Source organism: Paroedura picta, chromosome 18, assembly GCF_049243985.1.
Source record: "Paroedura picta isolate Pp20150507F chromosome 18, Ppicta_v3.0, whole genome shotgun sequence".
Taxonomy (NCBI): Eukaryota; Metazoa; Chordata; class Lepidosauria; order Squamata; family Gekkonidae; genus Paroedura; species Paroedura picta.
The window spans coordinates 14,455,470-14,478,214 of record NC_135386.1 but is presented as its reverse complement, the minus strand read 5'-3'; the positions used below and the strand labels follow the sequence as shown (position 1 = coordinate 14,478,214).

General features: G+C 42.3%; 1 protein-coding gene across 2 annotated transcripts in view; it reads left to right on the top strand.

The window, feature by feature from the left end:
- Window positions 1-22,498, top strand: part of ASB7 (ankyrin repeat and SOCS box containing 7) — a 46,235-nt gene extending 23,737 nt beyond the window's left edge. For both annotated transcript variants that reach the window (XM_077317283.1, XM_077317284.1), the window contains 2 exons: window positions 759-1,364; window positions 17,784-22,498. In XM_077317283.1, coding sequence (XP_077173398.1) covers window positions 759-1,364; window positions 17,784-17,923 — 746 coding nt within the window. In that variant the 3' untranslated portion in view covers window positions 17,924-22,498. The remainder of the gene's footprint in view (window positions 1-758; window positions 1,365-17,783) is intronic.
- Window positions 22,499-22,745: the final 247 nt, after the last annotated feature.

Sequence of the window (22,745 nt, the reverse complement as noted above, 5' to 3'; positions counted from 1 at the left end):
TGTCACATGGTCTGCAATTCATGGTCTGCAATTCTGCATGCTTCTGAAACGTTACTTTCTTTTCCATCCAGCAGTCACTGTCTTTACACCACTAAACTCCTTTTTAACTTACTTTAAGCTTCAAAGATGTTTTGAGATAGACACTGATGTGAACTGAAAAGATAGTAAATTCTAAAGGCACAAACTCAAATGTCTTGTGTGCCTGCGTAGTGCGATTGTTTAGAACAGGGGTAGTCAACCTGTGCGTTTGCTGGCAGGGGCTCGTGGGAATTGTAGTCCATGAACATCTGGAGGACCACAGGTTGACTACCCCTAGTTTAGAATCAAGGCTGACTTGGGAAGTCTTGCAGTAAAACCTAATTTATTTTTCAGTGGGCGAAAGCAAAAGGTTAACTCTCCCCCATAACCCCAATCCTTTCATAATATTTATTTTAAATAATAAAAAATAGTGTTCTAAAGCGCTGGTTTAATTCTAGGTCCTGTGAAATGACTGTTGAATAAAAGCATTTTATAAGGCACCCCCAACACTTCTGATGTTATTTGGGGAAAAGCTGACAAAAGGAGCTTTGACTCTTTAAAGTTTATACCCTCAAAGTCTTGTTGGTCTTTTGGAGGTCTCGTGGTGCCGCGGGGCTCTTCTACTGCAGACCAACCTAGCTACCCTCCTGAAACCGTTTGGGGAAAGCTATTCTATTTTGCCTTTTTGCCTGCTCTCGCTGACAATAAACTCTTTTGCATTCCTCCCCCCAAATCTTTAGCTGATCCCACTGTGAAAGACTTAATTGGAGGTTTCACCGCCCTGCACTACGCAGCCATGCACGGCCGGGCCCGGATTGCACGCCTGATGCTGGAATCGGACTACCGCGTCGACATTATTAATGCCAAGAGCAACGACGGCTGGACCCCTCTGCACGTGGCCGCGCACTACGGCAGAGACTCTTTTGTCCGCCTCCTACTGGAGTTCAAGGCCGAGGTCGACCCGCTCAGTGACAAAGGTACGACGCCCCTTCAGCTAGCCATCATCCGCGAGAGGTCCAGCTGCGTCAAGATCCTCCTCGACCACAACGCCAACATCGACATTCAGAACGGCTTCCTGTTACGCTACGCGGTGATCAAAAGCAACCACTCGTACTGCCGGATGTTCCTGCAGAGAGGGGCCGACACGAACTTGGGGCGGTTAGAGGATGGGCAGACGCCGTTGCACTTGTCCGCTCTCCGGGATGACGTACTGTGCGCGCAGATGTTGTACAATTACGGCGCGGATACTAACACAAGGAACTATGAAGGGCAGACTCCACTGGCCATTTCGATAAGCATTTCCGGAAGCAGCCGACCTTGTTTGGATTTCCTACAGGAAGTTACAAGTATGTATGCTGAAACATCTACCATTCAAATGGGCTTAGTTAAAAACCCTCCAAGGTGTTCTTTGAATAATGTAGGATAATGGGTATTTATTATTTAAAGTCATTATATTCTGCTTTTCTTCTCAATGGGAATGTATGGTAGCTTACAGCATCATTCTCCGTCCTACAATTTTATTCTTGCAGTAACAGTCCTGAGAGGCCAAGAGTGTGCGATTGACATAAAGTTCATGGCAAAGTGTGAATGCAAACCAAGTTCTTTCATATCCTAGTCAAAGTTTTGTTCAAGTCTCCTATGTTGGCAAAAGGCTCTTTGATATGGAAGAAGGTTCCCATGTTAGCAGGGCTGGTGTTTCTTATGTTCTTAACCAACCCATTGGATTTCTTCTTTAGCGACTTATTGCCAGTTTGTTTAGGAAGTGTGATAGCACAGAACAGCCATACTTCTGAATGAATTCTGGTTGAGAAGCTTTGGAACTCTCAGAATTTCCTGTCAGTCCACAGTAAGCACGACAATGGGCAGAATGTTGTATTTTTGTGAACAACTGAGAGATGACGCAAAGAAACATGAAAATCTTGTGAAAACTGTTATTTTGGATGTTTTGAAATACAGTGCTTTCTAGTGCTTATTTTCTCTTTAGGGTATCAAAAATATTACGATTAAAATCTCTTTAAGATTTATGCGATCTGAAGAGAAACCATTGCTGCGCTATTTCTAAAATGGGGAACTGAGCAATCAGTGGTGCTTGTTTCCTTATTCAATAATATAGTCCGTTATATTGGATTTCATTTGGCCAAACTTGTTGCCTCTGCATGTCATTGTGGGTGTCCTCTCCATCTTGTTTCTTCTTGTGATTTGTTCGAGATTTAGCTTGAACCAATCAGAAGGAAAATGGCAGGGTGAAATCTACAGGACAACACAGGAGTTGTACACTCTGTGGTAGCCCCATCTCACTTTACAGTCTACACTTTACAGGTAGAGTTTCTTGCTAAAAGCGCATGGCACATAATGCATTGTAGTCCCATATCAAGCCCTTTCCTTTCCCCAGTCATCGTATGACGGCAAGATATAGAGTGGCTACAGCTTTAAACACTGCTTATTCAATGTGAGGGTAGTTTAAATTATGTGTTAACCTAACATTGAGCTTAATGTAATGGTATAGTGGTTAAGAGCAACAGCTTCAAATCTGTCAAGTTGGGTTTGATTCCCTGCTCCCCCACATGCAGCCAGCTAAGTGAACTTGGGGTCGCTACAGCACTGCTGAAGCTGTTCTGACCGAGCAGTAATTTCAGGGTTCTCTCAGCCTCACCCACCTCACAACAGGGTGTCTGTTGTGGGGAGAGGAAAGGGAAGGCGATTGGAAGCCACTGAGACTCAGGTAGAGAAAAGCAGCATCTAAGAACCAAATCTTCTTCTTCTTTAGTAATATCAGTAATATCAGGGCTCTCTCAGCCTCACCCACCTCACAGGGTGTCTGTTGTGGTGAGAGGAAAGTGAAGGTGACTGTAAGCTGCTTTGAGACTCCTTTGGGTAGAGAAAAGCGGCATCTAAGAACCAACTCTTCTTCTTAATTTGTAACATTTTAACCATCTTGGGCAAAATGTGCAAAGGGCAAGTGAAGTTCTGTGAAGTTCATGACACATTTAAGGGGATGTATGAGATCCATCCTGACTTGAATTGCGCGTTAGGAAATGAAAGCTGCGTTTTTGCTGCTATTGTGTGCTAGTACCACATTCCAAAAACAAAACATTGTCATGGATTAGATTTTTTTATGATATATTTAATACTTTAATAACATCTGGAAACTATTTTTCCCCTTTCTGAGTAAATTAAATCCTTTACCTCTCTTTTCAGCATTTCCTCTGAGTTTCTCTGACTAACCAATGAGCGCTTTTCAAATACTTTACAGTTTCTTCTCATTATCACTTTGCTTTGCATGCCTTCAAACTTCCCTTTGGTTTTTGAGAAACCAGCACTGCTTCCATAATTTTGCTTCCGTTTTTCAGTTTGTAGGTGCAAGTAATACTCTTTAAGATCGAACGTTTGGCACGAGCACTCAACTGGTTTTCTTTTTCATTGTCTCCCATCGGCCTTTCATGAGTTTTCTTTGTGTCAGGAACGCTTTCACAATTTTTCCCTTTTGTTTTAAAAATAATGACGGCGATATTTGATAAACAGTGTTTTAAAAGATTTCTTTTAAGATTTTTATCCAAAATACTTCCTTGGCACTCCCGAGGGACTGTAAAATACTTTTTCTGGTGGTCCTCTCGAAAAATTATTTTCTTAAAAAATATATCTATTTGTCGCTTCAGTATCTTTACTAAATTTGTAGGTATCAATTCAATTACCTGTTAACTTTATGTTTGTATTTCTGTCCTTATTCCTTCTTTAATTTCTCCTATTCTCCATAATTCTTCAGAAGCCGCTATTTTTCTTTTGGTGTTTTTGTGAAAGCCATGAGATTCAGCTAAAATATACACCTTATATTTTTATTTGTCGACTCAGTTTGGGCGGTGGGATGTCTTCCTCCCTTCTTTGAATTGATGTTTATTTGTTTTATTTTTTTCATTTTTATGCCACTTCCTTTCCTGTACAGAATAATTGCAATCAAACATTCAACGATATACATTCAGTAAAGTACATCTAATCATTAAAATAGCACCCACTAGTAAAATGCAATAACAATAAAGAATTGATCAATAAGTATATATAAGCTCCACCATCTACTCTGTACTTTGTTACAGTTTTTCTCTGCATGTTTGCACGAGGTGTATCTTCTACCTAATCTTTGGGCATTTCTCTGTACCTTTTAAAAATCCTGCTTGGTTCTTCCTTCCATCTTTGTGTATTTAGCATACATTTTTTAAAAGTTCAAGAGCATATTTTCTCATCTCTAAATAGGTATATGTTCAGATATGTGGTGAAAGTTGCTATCCTAATCCTCCTTAATGCAGAATCTCTGAAGCTCACTTCAGATTATGTTTGTCCGTTTCTTGAAACACTGTCAATCACATTTCGTATATCCCATGGGACTCTTCCCTTTCATTCTGTGTCACCTTTGTGTCTTCTACATTTCCTTGTTATGTTTCTCAGTGATCCTTGCAGGTGGATTACACAAAAAAAGCTTTTTGATTTTGTCTTCATGTTTCTTCCCCCCCCTCCCCATGTCCTTGTTAATTTCAATGCAGTTTCTCACTCTGTTAGGAAATGTGAAGGGTTGGCTTTGCATTTCCTGAGCACCTATCCCATTTTTTCACCAGCCTCCTTCTGATTGTACTAATATCTGGCACCCAGCTGATTTTGCACATCCCAGTGAATCCTCGACTTACCCTTATCTCCTCTCTCAACCTGGCTCCATTCTCTGGGTTTTTCTTTCCGCATAGGGGTCATGTTCAAAATTACATGCATTCCTTTAGCTGTTCAGTTTAGGGCCCAAAGGCAGCTTTCCATCAAATCAGTCCCCGACAAAAAAAAAAATGTAACAAAGGATGCACTAGGAGTGATCCTTCATTAACTGAATATTAGCCTATCATGCCACTTCTAACTATTTAGCATGCTTGTTAAAAGCCAAGGTGCCACCTTCCTCTTCTGTCCTTTTTTTATAAAAAGGGCAACTCCTCTTTTTTTCCTCCTTCCTTCCTTGAACAATAACTTTAATTATTTCCATTGTGAAAGATGGCCCTTTAGGGAGCAATGCTACAAAGGTTTAATCAGCGGGGCATATGACCCAGAAAGTATTCTAGGATTGCACTGTTAATTTCTGTTCACGCAGGGGTGGGCAGCTGTGGCCCTCCAGATGTAGTCCACGAACACAGTTGCCCACCCCTGAGTCCTAAAGTTAAGCCTGATATTGAGAAGAGCTCCACAAGCCACTTGAGGCCTATAAGCATAGAGGAGCAGCACGTTGAGGGAAGAGAAGCTGATTGAGACATGTATGTTGCAATGCCTTCTTTATTAAACCACCAGGCAAGTTTTGTGGATTCGAAAACCGTCTGAAACCTTCCACACGCCAACTGTGGAAGGAAATCTAAATTTCCTTACATAAAATTTGGAAGTGTGTAGATCTCAGGTTTTTTATAGCCATGACTTCAATTGGTGCACGGGACGAAGCCCTTTGAAACGGAGAACTTCGTGAAATGTTATTCTGCAGTTAATTGCCAGCTTTTAGCGGTGACTTGTAGGGAAATTGTATCCTCAGCATCTTTCATGTGAGTGGGAAAAATATTCCTAAAACTTAAAAGTGAAATCAAAGCCTTTAGTCGTTCCTGGCTGTAACTTCACAATATATTTCATTCATCTCTTTCGCTTGGATTTTGGTGGGTTGCATTCTTCACTTGCCCTGTATCTTTATTAATCTAATGCTGAGTAGGTTTTTTTCCCCTCCCTCACCCATGGAATCTGCCATACCCTCTTCATACAGTACCAGCCTTCCCTTCTTAGTCAACTGATACTCAAAGGCCAGGCTTAGCATTATTTATGGGGGGAAGATCCTTTTATGTATTGCTGGAGATGGATCAGACGCCTTCAGAGAAGTGAAGTGACATACCCACTTCTCTTGGGCAAGAAATGTAGAAGGCTAAGCTTTCAAAGTGTTGTGCGGTATCTTAGGTGAGTGACTGTCGCTCAAAGCCGGCTCCCTTGCTATTGTGCTGCCAGCGCATTTTCAAAGCATGCATGTTTGTCTAGCATAACTGGGCTTTTTGTTCGAGGAGTTTCTTTGATATTGCCGTAAGTTCTGTGTGTACTTATCTTCTAACAATCCCTTATTCAGACCCCCAGAGTGCCCTGTTCTGTACAGCAAGGAGGTAAAATTTGGCTGCCTTTTGGACAGGGTAGTACAGTATGAAAGTAAACTACCAGAGACAACAGCTTTTTAATGTTTATGTGCCAGTTGCAAATCAGGTTCGGAGATTTATATGATGGAAACTTCATCAATGTAGATCTCAGATACATTTATTTCCCAATTGGGCTCACAGCATATAAACTCAAATAATGAATGAATGAATGAATGAATGAATGAATGAATGAATGAATGAATGAATGAATGAATGAATGAATGAATGAATGAATGAATGAAATACAAAACAGTAAAACACAATATAAGATTGGTTAAAAGTTCCAAAATATTTCATGTGTTCAATAGATACCCTTTTACATATTTAGCCAGGCACTTCTACATTTAATTGCTAATCTTGCATATTTGGCAGTAATATAGGATAAGTAATATAGGATAAGTATAGGAAAAGTTTTTCACAGTCAGAGTAGTTCAGCAGTGGAATAGGCTGCCTAAGGAGGTGGTGAACTCCCCCTCACTGGAAGTCTTCAAGCAAAGGTTGGATACACACTTTTCTTGGATGCTTTAGGATGCTTAGGGCTAATCCTGCATTGAGCAGGGGGTTGGACTAGATGGCCTGTATGGCCCCTTCCAACTCTATGATTCTATGATTCTATAAATTCTTATTTTTATCCGAAAGGAATTCCTTTAATTTGGCTTGTCTTGAAGTAGTCCTTAAGTCAATGAAGATAGATTACAGCAATTCTTGACGCAATTTGTTTTGAATACAACAATAAGAAATCACATATTTGGTGTTCTCGATGTTACCATCCTGGCATATGCAAGTACGTTCCTGTGGTAGAAGCTTATTATATTTTCCTTCTCCCCATGCTGAAGGGAGAGCATTGTAGCGCGATGATGTAAATGCCCTTCTAAATTCAGAGTTGTCAATATTAGAAAAATAGGGCATAAAAGATAATCTAATTAGAAGAGAGGTGTCATACAATGGATTATTGATTCTATTCAAATCATGCTGTCTTTCCACCTCCTGCATTCTTAGCTTTACTGATTCTTTGGCACGGTCAAAACTCAAAGAGAGCAGAAATTGTTGTGATAGACCATAAAATCCTAACTTCCTGTTGATGCCTGTACCCATGGAGCAAATAAACGAGTCAAATAATATTAAATAGGATTGACCCCTTCTTTAATGTATTTCTTACATATTGAGAGACTGATATTTTTATCATATGTGGGGTGTGTGTGTGTAAATACCATCAAAATAGCTGGAAATGAAAATAAAGAATCTTGACCATATGCAGGGATAATCAAACTGCGGCCCTCCCTATGTCCATGGACTACAATTCCCATGAGCCCTTGCCAGGCAAGGGCTCATGGGAATTGTAGTCCATGGACATCTGGAGGGCCGCAGTTTGACGATCCCTGCCATATTGTATGTGGACCAGAAGAACGGTGTGACAGGACTGAGGTACAAAGCTCAGTGATCCCATGTCAAATCCTGATCCTGGATTTCAGTGAAGCTTTCCTAGTTTAAACATTTCCTATCAGTGGTCACCACTCCCTCCCGAAGTTTTGTTCTTTAAAATGCGTTGCTGCCAAACGAGAAATCCTCTACTGCTTAACGCCTCGTTGTTTCAACTCAAAATCTTTCTAAACTTTGCCTGCCAAGGGTCAGCAGATGTATTTGATGTTTTGTCATTTCTGCACTTCACATGTAAGCAAGTAGCTCCAAGAAGACATTTTGATAGTGCCGAGTTCATTCGGAACAATATTTGCAGAAACGCATGATGCTTTGGGATGCTGATTGTCTAAAACATACACACACACACACACACACACACACTTCCTGCTCTCCTCATCAGCTGAACTGTCATTTCAGAATGCACTTGCTTGGTATTTTACAGTATGTTTATTAGTTCTAAGAAGAATATCACTTTTCCAATCCAGATTTTAAAACTATGGCATATATGTCAACATTGGGTAGAATTTTGAATTTTCAGAGGGCCACATAGGCACATTTCAGGATGAAATGTCTTCTAGAATTTTGTACAAATCCCTGCGGGATTTTTTAGATAAGCCATATCGATATAGTGGCCGCCTTCCAGAGCACTTGGCTTCACCACAAATGTTGTCAGTGCGTTCAGTTGCAGATTCGTTTGCGATCGTGACTCTGCCCGTACAATCATGATCCCATGAAACGAATCTTTTGTAAAATACATGCATGCGTTCATTTTATTACAGCCCACTTTTCTCACTGAAACTTGAGGCAGATTGTAGGGTATAAAGCAGTGCCATCAGATAGTGTACTAGCACGCAATATCTAACAAATTCTGCCCAAGAACCAGTACTGCAAAAATTAGAAACAATGCAAAAAAAAAAAAAAACGTTCAGTTGTGGTATATCATACAGTGCAGAGGATAGAATTGTAGTCCAGTGCTGTAAAAGCAGCATAACAAGTAAAATAAGCAGACCATAAACAGTGGGAAGAGTCCAGCTGTATTCTTGAACTGTATTACGTTATGTGGCATTTCAGGTTTGTTGGAAGATCAGTGTTTTTTCTCAGGGGCCAGCATCGAGGAGTGAGGGATGGGGGGGGGGGGGGTTATTTGGGAATTGTGCTTACTTAATAAGAAGCCAGAAGGGTTTTTGCTTTATTGTAAAAGTAGATTGGGTTATTTTACTGACTTTGTATATTTGTGTTATGAGTTTTTTTAAGGGTTGGGGTTTTTTTGGGGGGGGGTTAGCCTTGAGCCTCGGAAAGGGACTCTAGTGTTCCTATCCTAATATTTCTGATTTATTTCTTTAGTGCCTAATGAGATCTAGGCATTATACCAAAATGGAAGCAATTTCGGCTCTCAGGCTTACCTTTTGAAAGATAAGAAGGAAGAGAAGGAGGAATTCGGACTCATGGAGTGATTGCCGCACTCTGTGGATTCTTAAAGCCACAAAGCACTTTTTCTTCTTCGCTAGAAACGTTGATTCTTCACGGGTCAATCTGAAAAGCGTTTTGAATGATGGGAAATTGTCTTTCCAATCTGCAGTACAGCAACAAAAGTCAACAGAAGTGAAGTATCTCCTTGTTGTGAGACTCAAGCTTACCAGACTACGATAGAGATTTAAAATGGGGGTGATGGTGGTTAAATGCTAGCTTTGTTCCATTTGAGGTAACTTGCCTGGAGCAGGGAATATTTTCTTGTCTAGGTCTGCGTTGTGGCACTTGCCACAAGAATCTAAATACGCTTGTAAGAAGCGTATTTCCCCCATCAAGTTAAGCAATTACACGTTACTGTGTTTGTACCATGGCCACTTTTATGTAACTGAAATTACTTTGCCAAGCCGTCACATCAAGGAAAATAGAATGGAGAAAATATCAGTGTATAAAGTAGGTAATTGCTCTGGGTTTGGCACAGCGTACATTCCCATCTGTCTGTAGTAGCTCGGTTTACCTTCCTGTAGTGACGGCCTTTTTTGGTATTTACTGCAGTCAGATCTCCGAATCTTGTCCCCCTTCTCTGGTCTGCAGGTCATTTAACACTGCTTGGAGGGATCCTGTAGTCGGATTGTAATTCATTTGTGGACGTATTTGTGTCCCACAAATTTTGAACGATCTGTCATTGCCGTCAAGGTCTTTTTCATATTTTAACTGATACGTGTTTGGTTTTTACTGTTTTTTTTTTACTGATAGTTCAAATGACGACTACACCATGTGCCATCTTTCTGTGCAGTGAAAACATACTGGATTTATTTTATCTCAATACATGTGTTTAAAGACTGTCCATTCCTAGCAATCAGCTTGTGTTTTCTGGAATATAGCCAAGTTTGGTTAACTGAGCATGAGAAATTAGCAATTAGATAGGATCCTCTAACCAGGAGGTTTATAAATGTGTGTCTTATTAAATTCCTGGGATTCCTGTTACTACTGTTCATACCCACAAACAGAAAAATGTTGGATGGTAGAAAACTAAGTGTTGTTCAGGGTATCTTAAACATGATGACCATGAGCATACTCATTTCAAAGCAAAATGTCTGAACTAGCTTTAAAGGGTTGGAGAGTTTGCTGTAATTCTTTCTTATTAAAACTGGTGGGGAGGGAGTCTCTCTCAGAAGCATTTCAGCTTAATAGTAAACTATACACCACCAAATTCTTTATTCTAGAATAACTCACCTCTGTCATTCTTGATGAAAGTGTTTGCAGGTTGGTCTCTGACCCACTTAAATTTGTACCTGTTTAAGTCAGTGTAATGTAGAAATTCAGTTGTTTCCTTAGGACCCAGTATGCTCAGAGAAAGCAATGGTACCGTTGATTTCAAGAAAAATAAATGTCTTCACATAAGTGTTTACCACCACCACCTTCAAGTGATTAGGAAACCAATTAGTTTAATCAGTTTTCTGGCAGTGAAAAAGGGATTGGACCACCAGAAAACCACTGGTGTGGATCATGGAGAGAAGCCATATAAGGTGTAGTTAGGAAGGGAATATGGGCTTATATGAAAAAGCTGGTTCGGTCCAACCCAAATGCGTTCTCAAGTATATAATATTTATTCCCCAGAGGTTGCAGTCTCAAGAAAGGTCAGTAGCTCTGGTGGTGGAATATGCACCTGGTTTTCCGATGCCTCCATTACTTAGCTGTTATCCAGGCTCCTTTAGGGAAGTTCTTTTTTCTCTCAAGATGCCGAGGAACTGTTGCCAGTCAGAGGAATCAGTACTGAACTCAATGGAACAGTGGAATAGGCTGCCTAAGGAGGTGGTAAGCTCCCCCTCACTGGCAGTTTTCAAGCAAAGGTTGGATACACACTTTTCCTGGATGCTTTAGGATGCTTAGGGCTGATCCTGCGTTGAGCAGGGGGTTGGACTAGATGGCCTGAATGGCCCCTTCCAACTCTATGATTCTATGATTTGCCTGCCTCCATCTAAGGCAGCTCAGGTGGTCAATCCTCATTATCCCATTGACATTCACTTTTCATTATTACTTAGCTGTGGCAGTAATGACAGATTTTCTGCAGAAAACTGTATTTATGTGTTCCTAGGCAGTCAGTCACTCACTGCCTCTTCTCCAGTGTGCAAGCCTGGCAGATTGTGCTCCTGTCACTCATGATAGTATGCATACCCCAGTTCTCGCATGAAAATAATGGAATAGCATAAATATGTTCCGCTGAAGTAAGGAATTCACCTTCCTTGAAAAGTGCCAGAGAGAAATGTTGCAGGTAAGAGAAACGGGTAGAATTGATAGGTAGGAATCATTTTAGTTAGTCTTTCCAGCTGCCGTGTCCTCTCTGTTGATAGGAACAGGGAGAATTTATGTATTTATTTATTTCTAGATTTTTATACCACCCGCTCTTAGAAAGTCTCACAGCGCTTAACAAATATAAAACAATAGTTTCCATAAAAACAGCCCTTATCACAAACAAAGCAGATCACAAACGGTGATCACTACCCTAAAAGATTTTAAACACTACCCTAAAAGATTTTAAACACCCCATCCCCTATCCCCTGATTCAGCCCGAGGGCCAAGTTCTCTTCCGATGGGAGCGGGAAACCAGATCTAACCTCCATGGGGGATCCTCTGATGGTAACTCTAAGACCACGCCCTGGCCTCAACCATATACCTGGTGGAAGAGCTCCATCTTGCAGGCCCTGCGGAAAGCTGGTAACTTTAAGGCTATACGCGGCCTGGGTCCCATCTACCTGCGGGACCGCTTGGTTGCTTATGCCCCCCCCGCAGGGCACTCCGCTCTGCGGGTATGAATTTACTGGTTGTCCCGGGCTCACGGGATGTTCGCCTGGCCTCAACCCGGGCCAGGACCTTTTCAGTCCTGGCCCCAACCTGGTGGAATGAGCTCCCAGAAGAGCTAAGGGCCCTGCGGGATCTACCAGCTTTCCGCTGGGCCTGTAAGACGGAGCTCTTCCGCCAGGCATATGGTTGAGGCCAGGGCAGCTCTCCCACTAATCCATCGGAGGATCCCCTCCAATATTGAGATCTCTAACATTGAGATCATTGTTAGATCTATTGTATTGGTGCCACCCTCTTTCGAATATTATTCTCCCCACTAGGCTGAACTTGGGGGGAACTCAGGTAACTAATATCAGAATTGTGACCACCGCCGCTTATATGTTATATGTAACTTTTGTTGATGTTAATTGGGGTTTTTATGGGGATTTTATTGTGTTTTAACTATTTATGTTGTAAACCGCCCCGAGACCTATTTGGAGAAGGGCGGTCTAAAAATTAAATAATAATAATAATAATAACAACAACAACAACAACTCCAGCAGGGCCCTCAGCTCTTCCAGGAGCTCATTCCTCCAGGTTGGGGCCAGGACCAAAAAGGCCCTGGATCTGCTCGAGGCCTTAAAGGCTATGCCTTGAACTTGACCCGGAAGCAGACTGGTGTCCAGTGCTGTTTTCTGAGCACCGGCTGAATATGGGTCCTACACGGGGTTCTAGTGAGGACCTTTGCAGCCGCATTTTGTACCAGCTGCAGTTTCCGGGTCAAAGGTATGTGTGCGTACATGTGTGCATGAGTTCGACTTACTAGTTTTCTAGACCGCCCCTTCCTGCAAGCAGGCTCATGGTGGTTTGAGACACCTCTTTAGATGTGGTTTAGAACAGGGGTAGTCAACCTGTGGTCCTCCAGATGTCCATGGACTACAATTTCCATGAGCAAATGCTGGCAGGGGCTCATGGGAATTGTAGTCCATGGACATCTGGAGGACCGCAGGTTGACTACCCCTGGTTAAGAACACATCTTTAAAAAAAATACACATGATAACATGCTACTTCTGTTACCATAAAACAAAGGGTTGGCAAGTTACATTAGAAGAGCGATAGGGATGTGAGTGTCCTGCATAGTGCAGGGGGTTGGACTAGATGACCCCTGAGGTCCCTTCCAACTCTATGATTCTATCTCCTTTTGATTCCTTCAGTTTCTCAGACTCAGTCTTTGGTGACAGAGTTCTGTTATTATAAAGTAAAAATGTTGTGGCATTTCCTGCTGGCTCATGCCCCACAGTAACTCCTGTTTTTTAAACATTTCATATTAGGCGTGTGTGTGTGTGTGTGTTCGTGCGTGCCTGAGTTCGATTTATTAGATTTGATTCTCTGAACTGGCGCCAGGTTTTAGAGCAGGCAGCAAAGAGTTAATAAAATGGTTTGGCCTCAGAAGTCTTTCTGGGGCCAAGGTGCTGGTTTTGGGAAACCTCCCGGTTCAACTAATCTCTTTTTAATCCGAACCTGAAGATCTTTCCAAATTGCTCAAAAGAATCCGTACTTATTATGTCTTAATCATCATCAGGCAAAGCTTGATCTGTTGTCTCCTTTTATTTTTTCTTGCCTCACCATTGCCAGATTGCTAATAACATTTTTTCATTTGGCCAAAGGAAAATTCAGTGCTGTTGGTCGATAATCCTTCGCTCCCTTCCTTCCCTTTTTTCATTCAGAGGCAATCAAGAATGAGTAAGTGCTCCAGACACCCATGTGGCAACTGGTGCTTAACGCGGCAAATGCCCATTGTTAACACATTCCCAGGAAATGCTCTTCGGCTTATCAGGGGGAAATGTCAGGACTGTTGATAATCAACTCCTCAGGAAACTCTAAGTATGAATTGACTCCCCCCCCCCCCCCCCGAGCCTCTGGTGTTTCATTCTTTGCTGAATGCTCAGTGAGTCTTCTTGAATCCCCCAAAGACATACTGAGACTGTATCATGCGTGTTGTTGTTGTTCACTAGTTTGCATTCAAAAAGCAGATTATTTATTATTATTATTATTATTATTATTATTATTATTATTATTATTATTATTATTATTATTATTATTATTAAATTTTTAGCCCGCCCATTGATTCCATTGATTTACATGGAGTAATCCATCTTGAGTCTCACATGAAAGACAGACTATAAGTAACAAAGAATGTTCTGAATTACAAGCCACTTTAACTTTCACATTTTTCAAACTAGAGTGTGTGTGTGTATGAGAGAGAGAGGTGCCATCAAGTCATGGCAACCCCCATATTTTCAAGGCAAGAGGTAGTTGATTAGTGACTTCCTCCGCATAACAACCCTGGACATTCTTGGTGGGCTTCCTTCCCAATAGTAACTATGGCTGACCCTGAGATGTGATGAGATCAGGCTAGCATGGACCATTCAGGTCAGGGAAAGTACTTCTTTAGTTTTCCTTTCTTCCTGTTTTAATATATTGCTTGTGATTTGTGTGTAGTGGTTTGGTGTAGTGGTTAGGAGTGCGGACTTCTAATCTGGCATGCCGGGTTCGATTCTGCACTCCCCCACATGCAGCCAACTGGGTGACCTTGGGCTCGCCACGGCACTGATAAAACTGTTCTGACCAAGCAGTGATATCAGGGCTCTCTCAGCCTCACCCACCCCACAGGGTGTCTGTTGTGGGGAGAGGAATGGGACTGTAAGCCGCTTTGAGCATCCTTCGGGTAGGGAAAAGCGGCATATAAGAACCAACTCTTCTTCTTCTTCTGTATGTGTGTGTTGGGGAACGCCAGTTGGAAGGTCCTATCTTTGACCATTTACGCACTGGAGTTTCATGCTGGGCTGCAGAGGCTGGAGTTTTAGTTGTGGCAGGTTGCCTCACCTCTTCCTGCACCAACATGGGGGAGCATTTGGCCTGGTGCACCTCATCCGCCCCCGATTCCTGCACAGGAGCTGGGGAAGTGAAGTTCCCAGTGCATAAACAGTCTTTGTCATCTCGACCTTTAAAAGGTGTCTATGGTTGTGGGGGTGGGAAAGATTTCCATCTGTGATATACTGATGGTTGGATTTGGGCCAAATCAGATTTGATGAGCAAAATGGAGAAGGGGCTGAAGGGCTAAACTCTTTTTTTTTAATTCAAACTTATCCATTGCAATGGAATCATAGATGTGTAGTGCTTTTGAATCATAGAATTTTAGAATCATAGAATCATAGAGTTGGAAGGGGCCATACAGGCCATCTAGTCCAACCTCCTGCTCAACGCAGGATTAGCCCTAAGCATCCTAAAGCATCCAAGAAAAGTGTATATCCAACCTTTGCTTGAAGACTTCCAGTGAGGGGGAACTCACCACCTCCTTAGGCAGCCTATTCCACTGCTGAACTACTCTGACTGTGAAAAACTTTTTCCTGATATCTAGCCTATATCGTTGTACTTGAAGTTTAAACCCATTACTGCGTGTCCTCTCCTCTGCAGCCAGCAGAAACAGCATCCTGCCCTCCTCCAAGTGACAACCTTTCAAATACTTAAAGAGGGCTATCATGTCCCCTCTCAACCTGAACATTCCCAAGTCCCTCAACCTATCTTCATAGGGCTTGGTCCCTTGGCCCCAGATCATCTTCGTCGCTCTCCTCTGTACCCTTTCAATTTTATCGACATCCTTCTTGAAGTGAGGCCTCCAGAACTGCACACAGTACTCCAGGTGTGGTCTGACCAGTGCCGTATACAATGGGACTATGACATCTTGTGATTTTGATGTGATGCCCCTGTTGATACAGCCCAAAATGGCATTTGCCTTTTTTACCGCTGCATCACACTGCCTGCTCATGTTTAGTTTACAATCCACAAGTACCCCAAGGTCTCGTTCACACACAGTGCTACCTAGAAGCGTATCCCCCATCCAGTAGGCATGCTTTTCATTTTTCTGACCCAGATGCAGAACTTTACACTTATCTTTACTAAATTGCATCTTGTTCTCATTTGCCCATTTTTCCATTGTGTTCAGATCTCGTTGAACTCTGTCTCTATCTTCCGGAGTATTTGCCAGTCCTCCCAATTTGGTGTCATCTGCAAACTTGATGAGTAGTCCCTCCACCCCCTCATCTAGATCATTAATAAATATGTTAAAAAGTACCGAGCCGAGCACCGAGCCCTGAGGTACCCCGCTACTCACCTCTCTCCAGTCTGATGAAACACCATTGACAACAACTCTTTGAGTGCGGTTCTCTAACCAATTCCCTATCCACCTAACTATCTGAAAATCCAGATTGCAGTCCTTCAACTTATCCATCAGAACATCATGGGGAACCTTGTCAAAAGCTTTACTAAAATCCAAGTAAATGACATCAACCGAATTTCCCCGATCCAGCAAACCTGTTACTTGGTCAAAAAAGGAAACTAGGTTGGTCTGGCAGGACCTGTTGGAGACAAATCCATGCTGACTTCCTTGGATCACCAAATTGTCCTCCAGGTGTTTGCAGATCGCTCCCTTTAATATCTGCTCCATTATCTTCCCCACAACAGAGGTCAGACTCACTGGTCTGTAGTTTCCTGGGTCATCCTTCCTCCCTTTATGAAGATCGGAATAACGTTTGCTCTTTTCCAGTCCTCCGGGACATCTCCAGTCCTTAAAGAGGTTCCGAAGATGGTGGACAAGGGCTGTGCAAGTTCTCTGGAAAGTTCTTTGAGTACTCTCGGGTGCATTTCATCCGGACCAGGGGATTTGAACTCATCCAGTGCAGCTAAATGCCTCTCGACAACCTCTCTATCCATGTTAACCTGCCACCCAGACACTATCCTTTGGCTACGGCCATCTCTAGATGTGCCTAAACACTTTGACCTGTGGGAAAAAACAGATGTAAAATAGGCACTAAGCCTTTCTGCTTTCTCTGCATCTTTCGTTAGAGTTTGTCCATCCGCACCCAACAGTGGGCCTATTGCCTCCTTTACTTTACCTTTGCTCCTCACGTAACTGAAAAATCTTTTCTTGTTACAATGGGCTTCCCTGGCCAATCTTAGCTCACTCTCAGCTTTGGCCTTTTTCGAGAGTCACGCTTCGTGCCACAAATAAATATTTCTCTTTATTCACCACTCAGGGCCCCCTGCAGCCGCCTTCTCTCCTCCCGCCTCTGTCTCCATTCAAAGTCTTTTATTTCTGGCATCACCTGCATGCATGTCTGCCTATTCATTGTTCCAGGCACATCACCATTGTTAAAAAGAAATTCCTGTTCCCGGGACAGGGAGGCAAGGTTGGGATGATATAGATGACTTTAGCATGTTTGAGCCTCCATACCTTCCTTTTGCTGGTTGCCTGCTGATTGCTCTCCGGTCGCTAGCACTTTTTAGGGTGATGAATCCACTTTTGGGGGCTTCCCAAAGAAACGCTTTAAAATGGAGGATATAGCAAGCTGTCAGCTGGCCAGATGCTGGATATGGGTGACATCATGTGAAAGGGCTGGAATATACCGGCTGCATTCAACTGGCACAATGCTACATTTAATGGGTGCGGAAATCCCCTTTGTATCACTGAACATTCTACTGCAGATCAAGGTTTTCTCTCTTTGTAACCCACTTTTCGTATTCTTTGTCCAAGTGCATGTCCTGCCCTCTCCCCCTCTTGCATTATTTGCCAGGTTTTGAGTCCTTGTCTTACTGCATTCTTTTGTTTATTAGACATCTTTGCTGTTCGTTGGAATTTTTTTCATGAATTTTTCTAATTAACTTGGAGTTTCAGTGGGAAAGGTGGGCTATATATGAAGGTAATAATATCGAAGGAGGATTCAAGCACTAGTGTTAACCTGTACTCTTAATGGTACATCCTGACAACAGATGTATCCTGTGGATCTTCTTATCTGGTATCAGTTAATTTCTAAAGCATTAATTGAGGTTAATCTTATGTCTCCTCTCTCTCTTTTTTAGGGCAACCCAGGAACTTGCAAGATCTATGCCGAATTAAAATTCGCCAATGTATAGGCCTTCAAAATCTCAAACTACTTGATGAACTACCAATTGCCAAGGTCATGAAAGACTACTTAAAACACAAATTTGATGATATCTGACTCTGCCTAACAAGAAAAGAAGAAGTGGACACTAAGCGAGATTAGTTTCTATTCCAGATACTTTTCAAAGGCTGGTTGCCTTGCACAACGTATATCCTATGCAATTTCTGATTTTTTGTTTTTCCCGAGAAGTCAGAAGGCAGGTATACAATTCCTTGGGGGGGAGGGCGGGGAGTGTTTATACCAAATGTTAGAAGGTCTTACTTTTTTTTTTTTTAATTTCTTGGTCCAAGTTTACAAGACCCAAGGTTTCTATACAATCTTAGAACTGTAGGGCGTGTTTTATTTCATTTTGTTTTTGTTTTAAGCATCACTTTTGAAAGTTCTTTAATTCGCAGGTTTTGAAATGAAGCAAACAAGCACTCTCTTGTCCAAAAAGAAACTTTCTCCCCGTTCAGCCTTGCCCTCCACCTCCTCCCCCACCCATTCCGGCCCGCCCACGTAGCCTGTGTAATCATACCGTGGGTGACGGGCTGACTGAGTCCTAAAGGAAGTCAGGTTAAGGAAGTTAACGGAAGTGATCCCCTCGGAACTGCTGTCCCCCAGGCCCCATTTCAAAGGAGCTTCTGTGGGAAATCAACTCTGAGCCCCCTGAAACAAAGAAACTGTAAACAAAAATTGGCATTGTCTAGGATGAGTTCAGTCCTCTAGTTATGCTCCTGTGCAAATTACCTTTATGAGCACATGCCTGTTGCCACATAAAAGAATCCTGCTGTTGGATTGGCTGTCTGCCCACATGTAGCCTTCTGCAGAATCATGACCCAGGCTGTGTAACTGCAGTAAATTCTCAAAACCTTAAAGATAGCGACTCTTCGGAAACGTGACCACCTTCAACTTTGTTTTTGTTTTTGTTTCTTTCTTTTTTTTAAGTACAAGTTGGCACGCTAACATAATTATCGTAGTTTGAATGTCCGTATGTCTGACTGTTCCTTTTTGGTGCCTGTACACAGGCTGCTGTTTGTAATTAAGTTTTATGCTGCTGAGATGCCTCTGTGGTCTCTCTTGTAACTATTTTTCTATAAAAGCATTAAGGGAAAACAAATTTTAATTTCAAAGCACATGCATTCTGTTTTTCATAGACAGGCTCACATGCAACCATTTTTTAATTATATATATTTTTGCCATCACGCATGTGATTCTTTTTCTTTCTTTCTTTTTTACACATTCCTATCTTGGCCTCAACATGATGTTCAGTGGCTCTTGCAATCACTACTTTGTTATTTCATGCCCCCCCCCTCCCCGATTTCAAAACCATCTAATCTGAACTGATGGGGTTAATTTGTGAGTTTTTTTTTTGTCATTGTTCACAGACCTAATTTTGTTCTGCTTTCAAGACCAGGATCCAGAATTCAGGTTCACCTTGTTCAAGGGGCGCCACACTTTCCTCTTCTCTCATGTTTTCTGCTGCTTTTCTTTTGAACAGGTCTTTCAGCAGATCTCTCTCTCTCTCTCTCTGTTTCCTCATAAGAACCACAAGTGAATGGCTCATGGCTCACAACATTGCAAACTGCGTATTTTTCTCTTGGGCAGCTGTGTGTGAATCTGAACTCTTCACAGTTTGTTTCAAGGCACAAATGGACCAGCCATATACACAAAAACAATAGCATCTGTATCAGCATCTTCTTGTCTCTCTTAGAATTCCATATGCAACTTGCTCTTAGTCAGTCTTCCCCCCCTAGCAGGAAAGCCATCACCAGAGCACAGGTGTAATCCTGCAAAAACCATAGCTCATGTGTTTTCACTTGAGTTGAAGCTGGCCCAAAGGCCCTGGCTGTTCTGGGGATCCTGAGACTTGATAAGAGCCATTCTTTGGCAGTTGAAAGCACCACAGGAACAGATGGTCAAGTTTGCCACTTTTTCACAGTCCGTTGTCCCGATTGGAGGTGTTTGCCCTCTGTATTGCCATAGGCTTCATCAGGACCGGCCGTGCTTTGATATCAACTATGCTTGGGGCGGAATGTAATCTTTGTCAATTGGGTCTAGCTTTATTTACCCCTTTTCCAAGCACCCTTTTTACCCCCTTCGTGAAAGAGGAGCAACAGCAGGAGTCAGGATTGTCTCTGCTTGTTGATCAGCAATTTGCAACAGCATCTGTTTGCATATGCATCTGCCAATCAAGGATGATTTTGCTCTGTTGTGACTCTGTGTCCCACAAACCAGCAAGTGTGAGCAGCTTGGAAAATGACTTAGCAGGCTAGTCAAAGACTAGGTAGCCAGCAGCTGAATAATAATGTTTTAATTAAGAACAGCCAGTAAGGAAGTAAGTGGCAAACCTTTTGAGTTCCCCAGAGCTTTTCCTCTGGATGTTCACTGCAAAGCACAAAAAGGAAGAATGGTGGGGCAGAGACGAAGAATACAATAAAAAGATGTCTCAGACCAGGTAGTGTTCTAATCTTGATCTAAGTCTTTAATAGCTGATCTCAATTTCAGACATAAGGCTTTTCCATCCTGGTCTGACTTGCCTCTTTTTCTTTCTTTTTGTTTGCGTGTTCGTTGTACACTCAACACCCAGCCTGAAACAGACTTCTGCAGAAAAGAAAAGTCACTGCTTTGTAAAAAAAAAAAAGAAAAAGAAAAAAAGATCTGAATAGAAAGGTATTAGTAGAATCTCCCTCCCCCCCCCCCCGCCCCTCATCAAACCTACAGTGGTGGCCTGAGAAAAGTAGAATTATTTTTTTAAAAAACAGTAGCTAAACGGCCACCTTGCCTTCTAGAAGAATATACGTACCGTTTTCACTTTCGGATCACAAGATGGAGACCCCAGCTAAGCAAGCCTGTTTCGTTTCCAGGGTCATGTTGAATGCAAAGGTTTTGCAAGACTTGTTCGTGATGAGGCCGCAGGTCCATAGCAAAGAGCTGTGCTCCACCTCAACCTTCAGAGAGCCTTCCAACCTTCAATCTTTTCTGGGTTTAGGTTCTTCAGAGTTGAAATCTCCAATCCAAGGTGGGTGGGGAGGGCGAAATGTTAGTCTTGTTTACGTGTGGTCACTTGGCAGCGAAGGCTGCAGGCCCAGATCTAGTCTGTCAGTCCTTTTGGTGCCTGTGGAGGTGCATTTTTAACAGCCTCGTCGTGTCTGCTAGTTCAGGGACCCATTGTAAGGTGAATTTTATCCCGTCTTGCTGCTGCAACGTCAAACAAAGAAGAAGTTATGAGATGACTTGCTGGTTACAGAAGTGCTATTTAATGAAATGTATGATTCCATTATTTATTTGTTTTGAGGTTTGTTTGGATTATTTCCCCCTCCTTTATTTTAATGTCCAAGACACTTAAATGAAGTGAACGTTGGGCCGTACGTTGAGGTCTTGTGACTTCCTTCAACCCACTTTGTGATCCTCCCTTACTGTAAAGCTGTAGCTGCAGATTTTAGGCAATGGGTGTGTGTCAGGGCCCCCGTTTTGTAGAAAATGAAGCACTTGATTTATTAAATATCTGGGTAGAGTCTCGCTCTCTTTTGTAATGTCTGGGGGATGCCATAGCTTCCGTACTGTGTCGAACCCGTGCTGAAAGACAGATTGTACCTTGTGCAACTCACATGATTACCCTCGGGTTGGGGGCTATGTTGGATCCTTGCATGGTAGATGTGTACCTACGTGAACAAATAACTTTTATTGGCCTGGGGAAAAATCAGAAGGACATGATGTTGATCTAGAAAATGGTTGGGGATTTTCCATTGAAATGTGGGTTTCAAAAGCCAAAAAGGAGGAGAAAGAAAGCAAAGAGGAAGTACCCCATGCCTGTCAGCCCTGCTTGAATATTTGTTAGATTTTTATTTTAGCTTAAAAAAAAATAATACACAAATTGGCAAATGCACCAAAGAAACAGATTATGATCCTTAGCAAACCACAAACCTCATTCTTTTAAAAACAACAAGAGTTTTGTAAATATTTCTGTTTGTAAATGTACAGCAGAGTAAGTGTGTGGATTCTTTCTTTTTAGATTATTTAATGACCATATTTCTAATCTATTTACAATATTAGAAATCACATTTCTTCCATCGGGTGGTTGTTTGTTGTTATTATTATTATTGCTACTCGCTGAATTAATTTCTCGTACTAGGAGCAACTCTGCCCCCTCCTTGGGCCAACATGAAGACTGGACACTCTCTCATGGTGGTGTCTGGATAGCCCTTCAAAGGTCAGGTGCAGGCTCTGGTTCCCCTCAAACAGTTGCTTGCAAACTGGCAGACATCTGTGGAAACGTGTGCCTCCCCACCGACCTTTGCCAGCATTGACCATGACTTTTTGGGTGCCTCTGTGCCCGTGCTAACCAGGCTCCCCTCTTCACCAGGGCCTGCAAACTCGGTCAGGTTCTGGTTGAGATGCAGACTCTGGGTCAGCATGTATTGGTGTAGTGCTAACCCTGATCGCACAACTGGTGTTTGTGTGTGGAGGGGGAATCATGTGAAATAGAGAGGAAGGTTGAGTTTTGCCTTGCAAGTCATGGCTTGGAAGTAACCAGGTTTGGTCAACATAAGACCCCAAGTCTGCCAGGAGATGCTTCTCCAAAAGCCCTGCTGCAGGGAACTTCTGGTTCTTGCACTGTGCAAGCCCCCACTCATTTCAGTAAGGCTAAAACTGCGTGTTTGTGGCCTTGTGAAGAGCAGATCAAACCCCAACCTCAGCCAGGTCAGCGCAGTGTTACAGAAGGATGACCTAAACATTTTACACACCATTTTATCTTCCATGCCGCTCTTTCTGTGCTAGCAACCTCGTAACATGTTTTGTTCTTCCTTTTGTAATGTATGGGGTTGGGTGGGTTTTTTTTTTTGTTTGTTTTTTTGCAACTGGTCAGTTTTTTTTTTTTTTGAATTAAAACAATTAC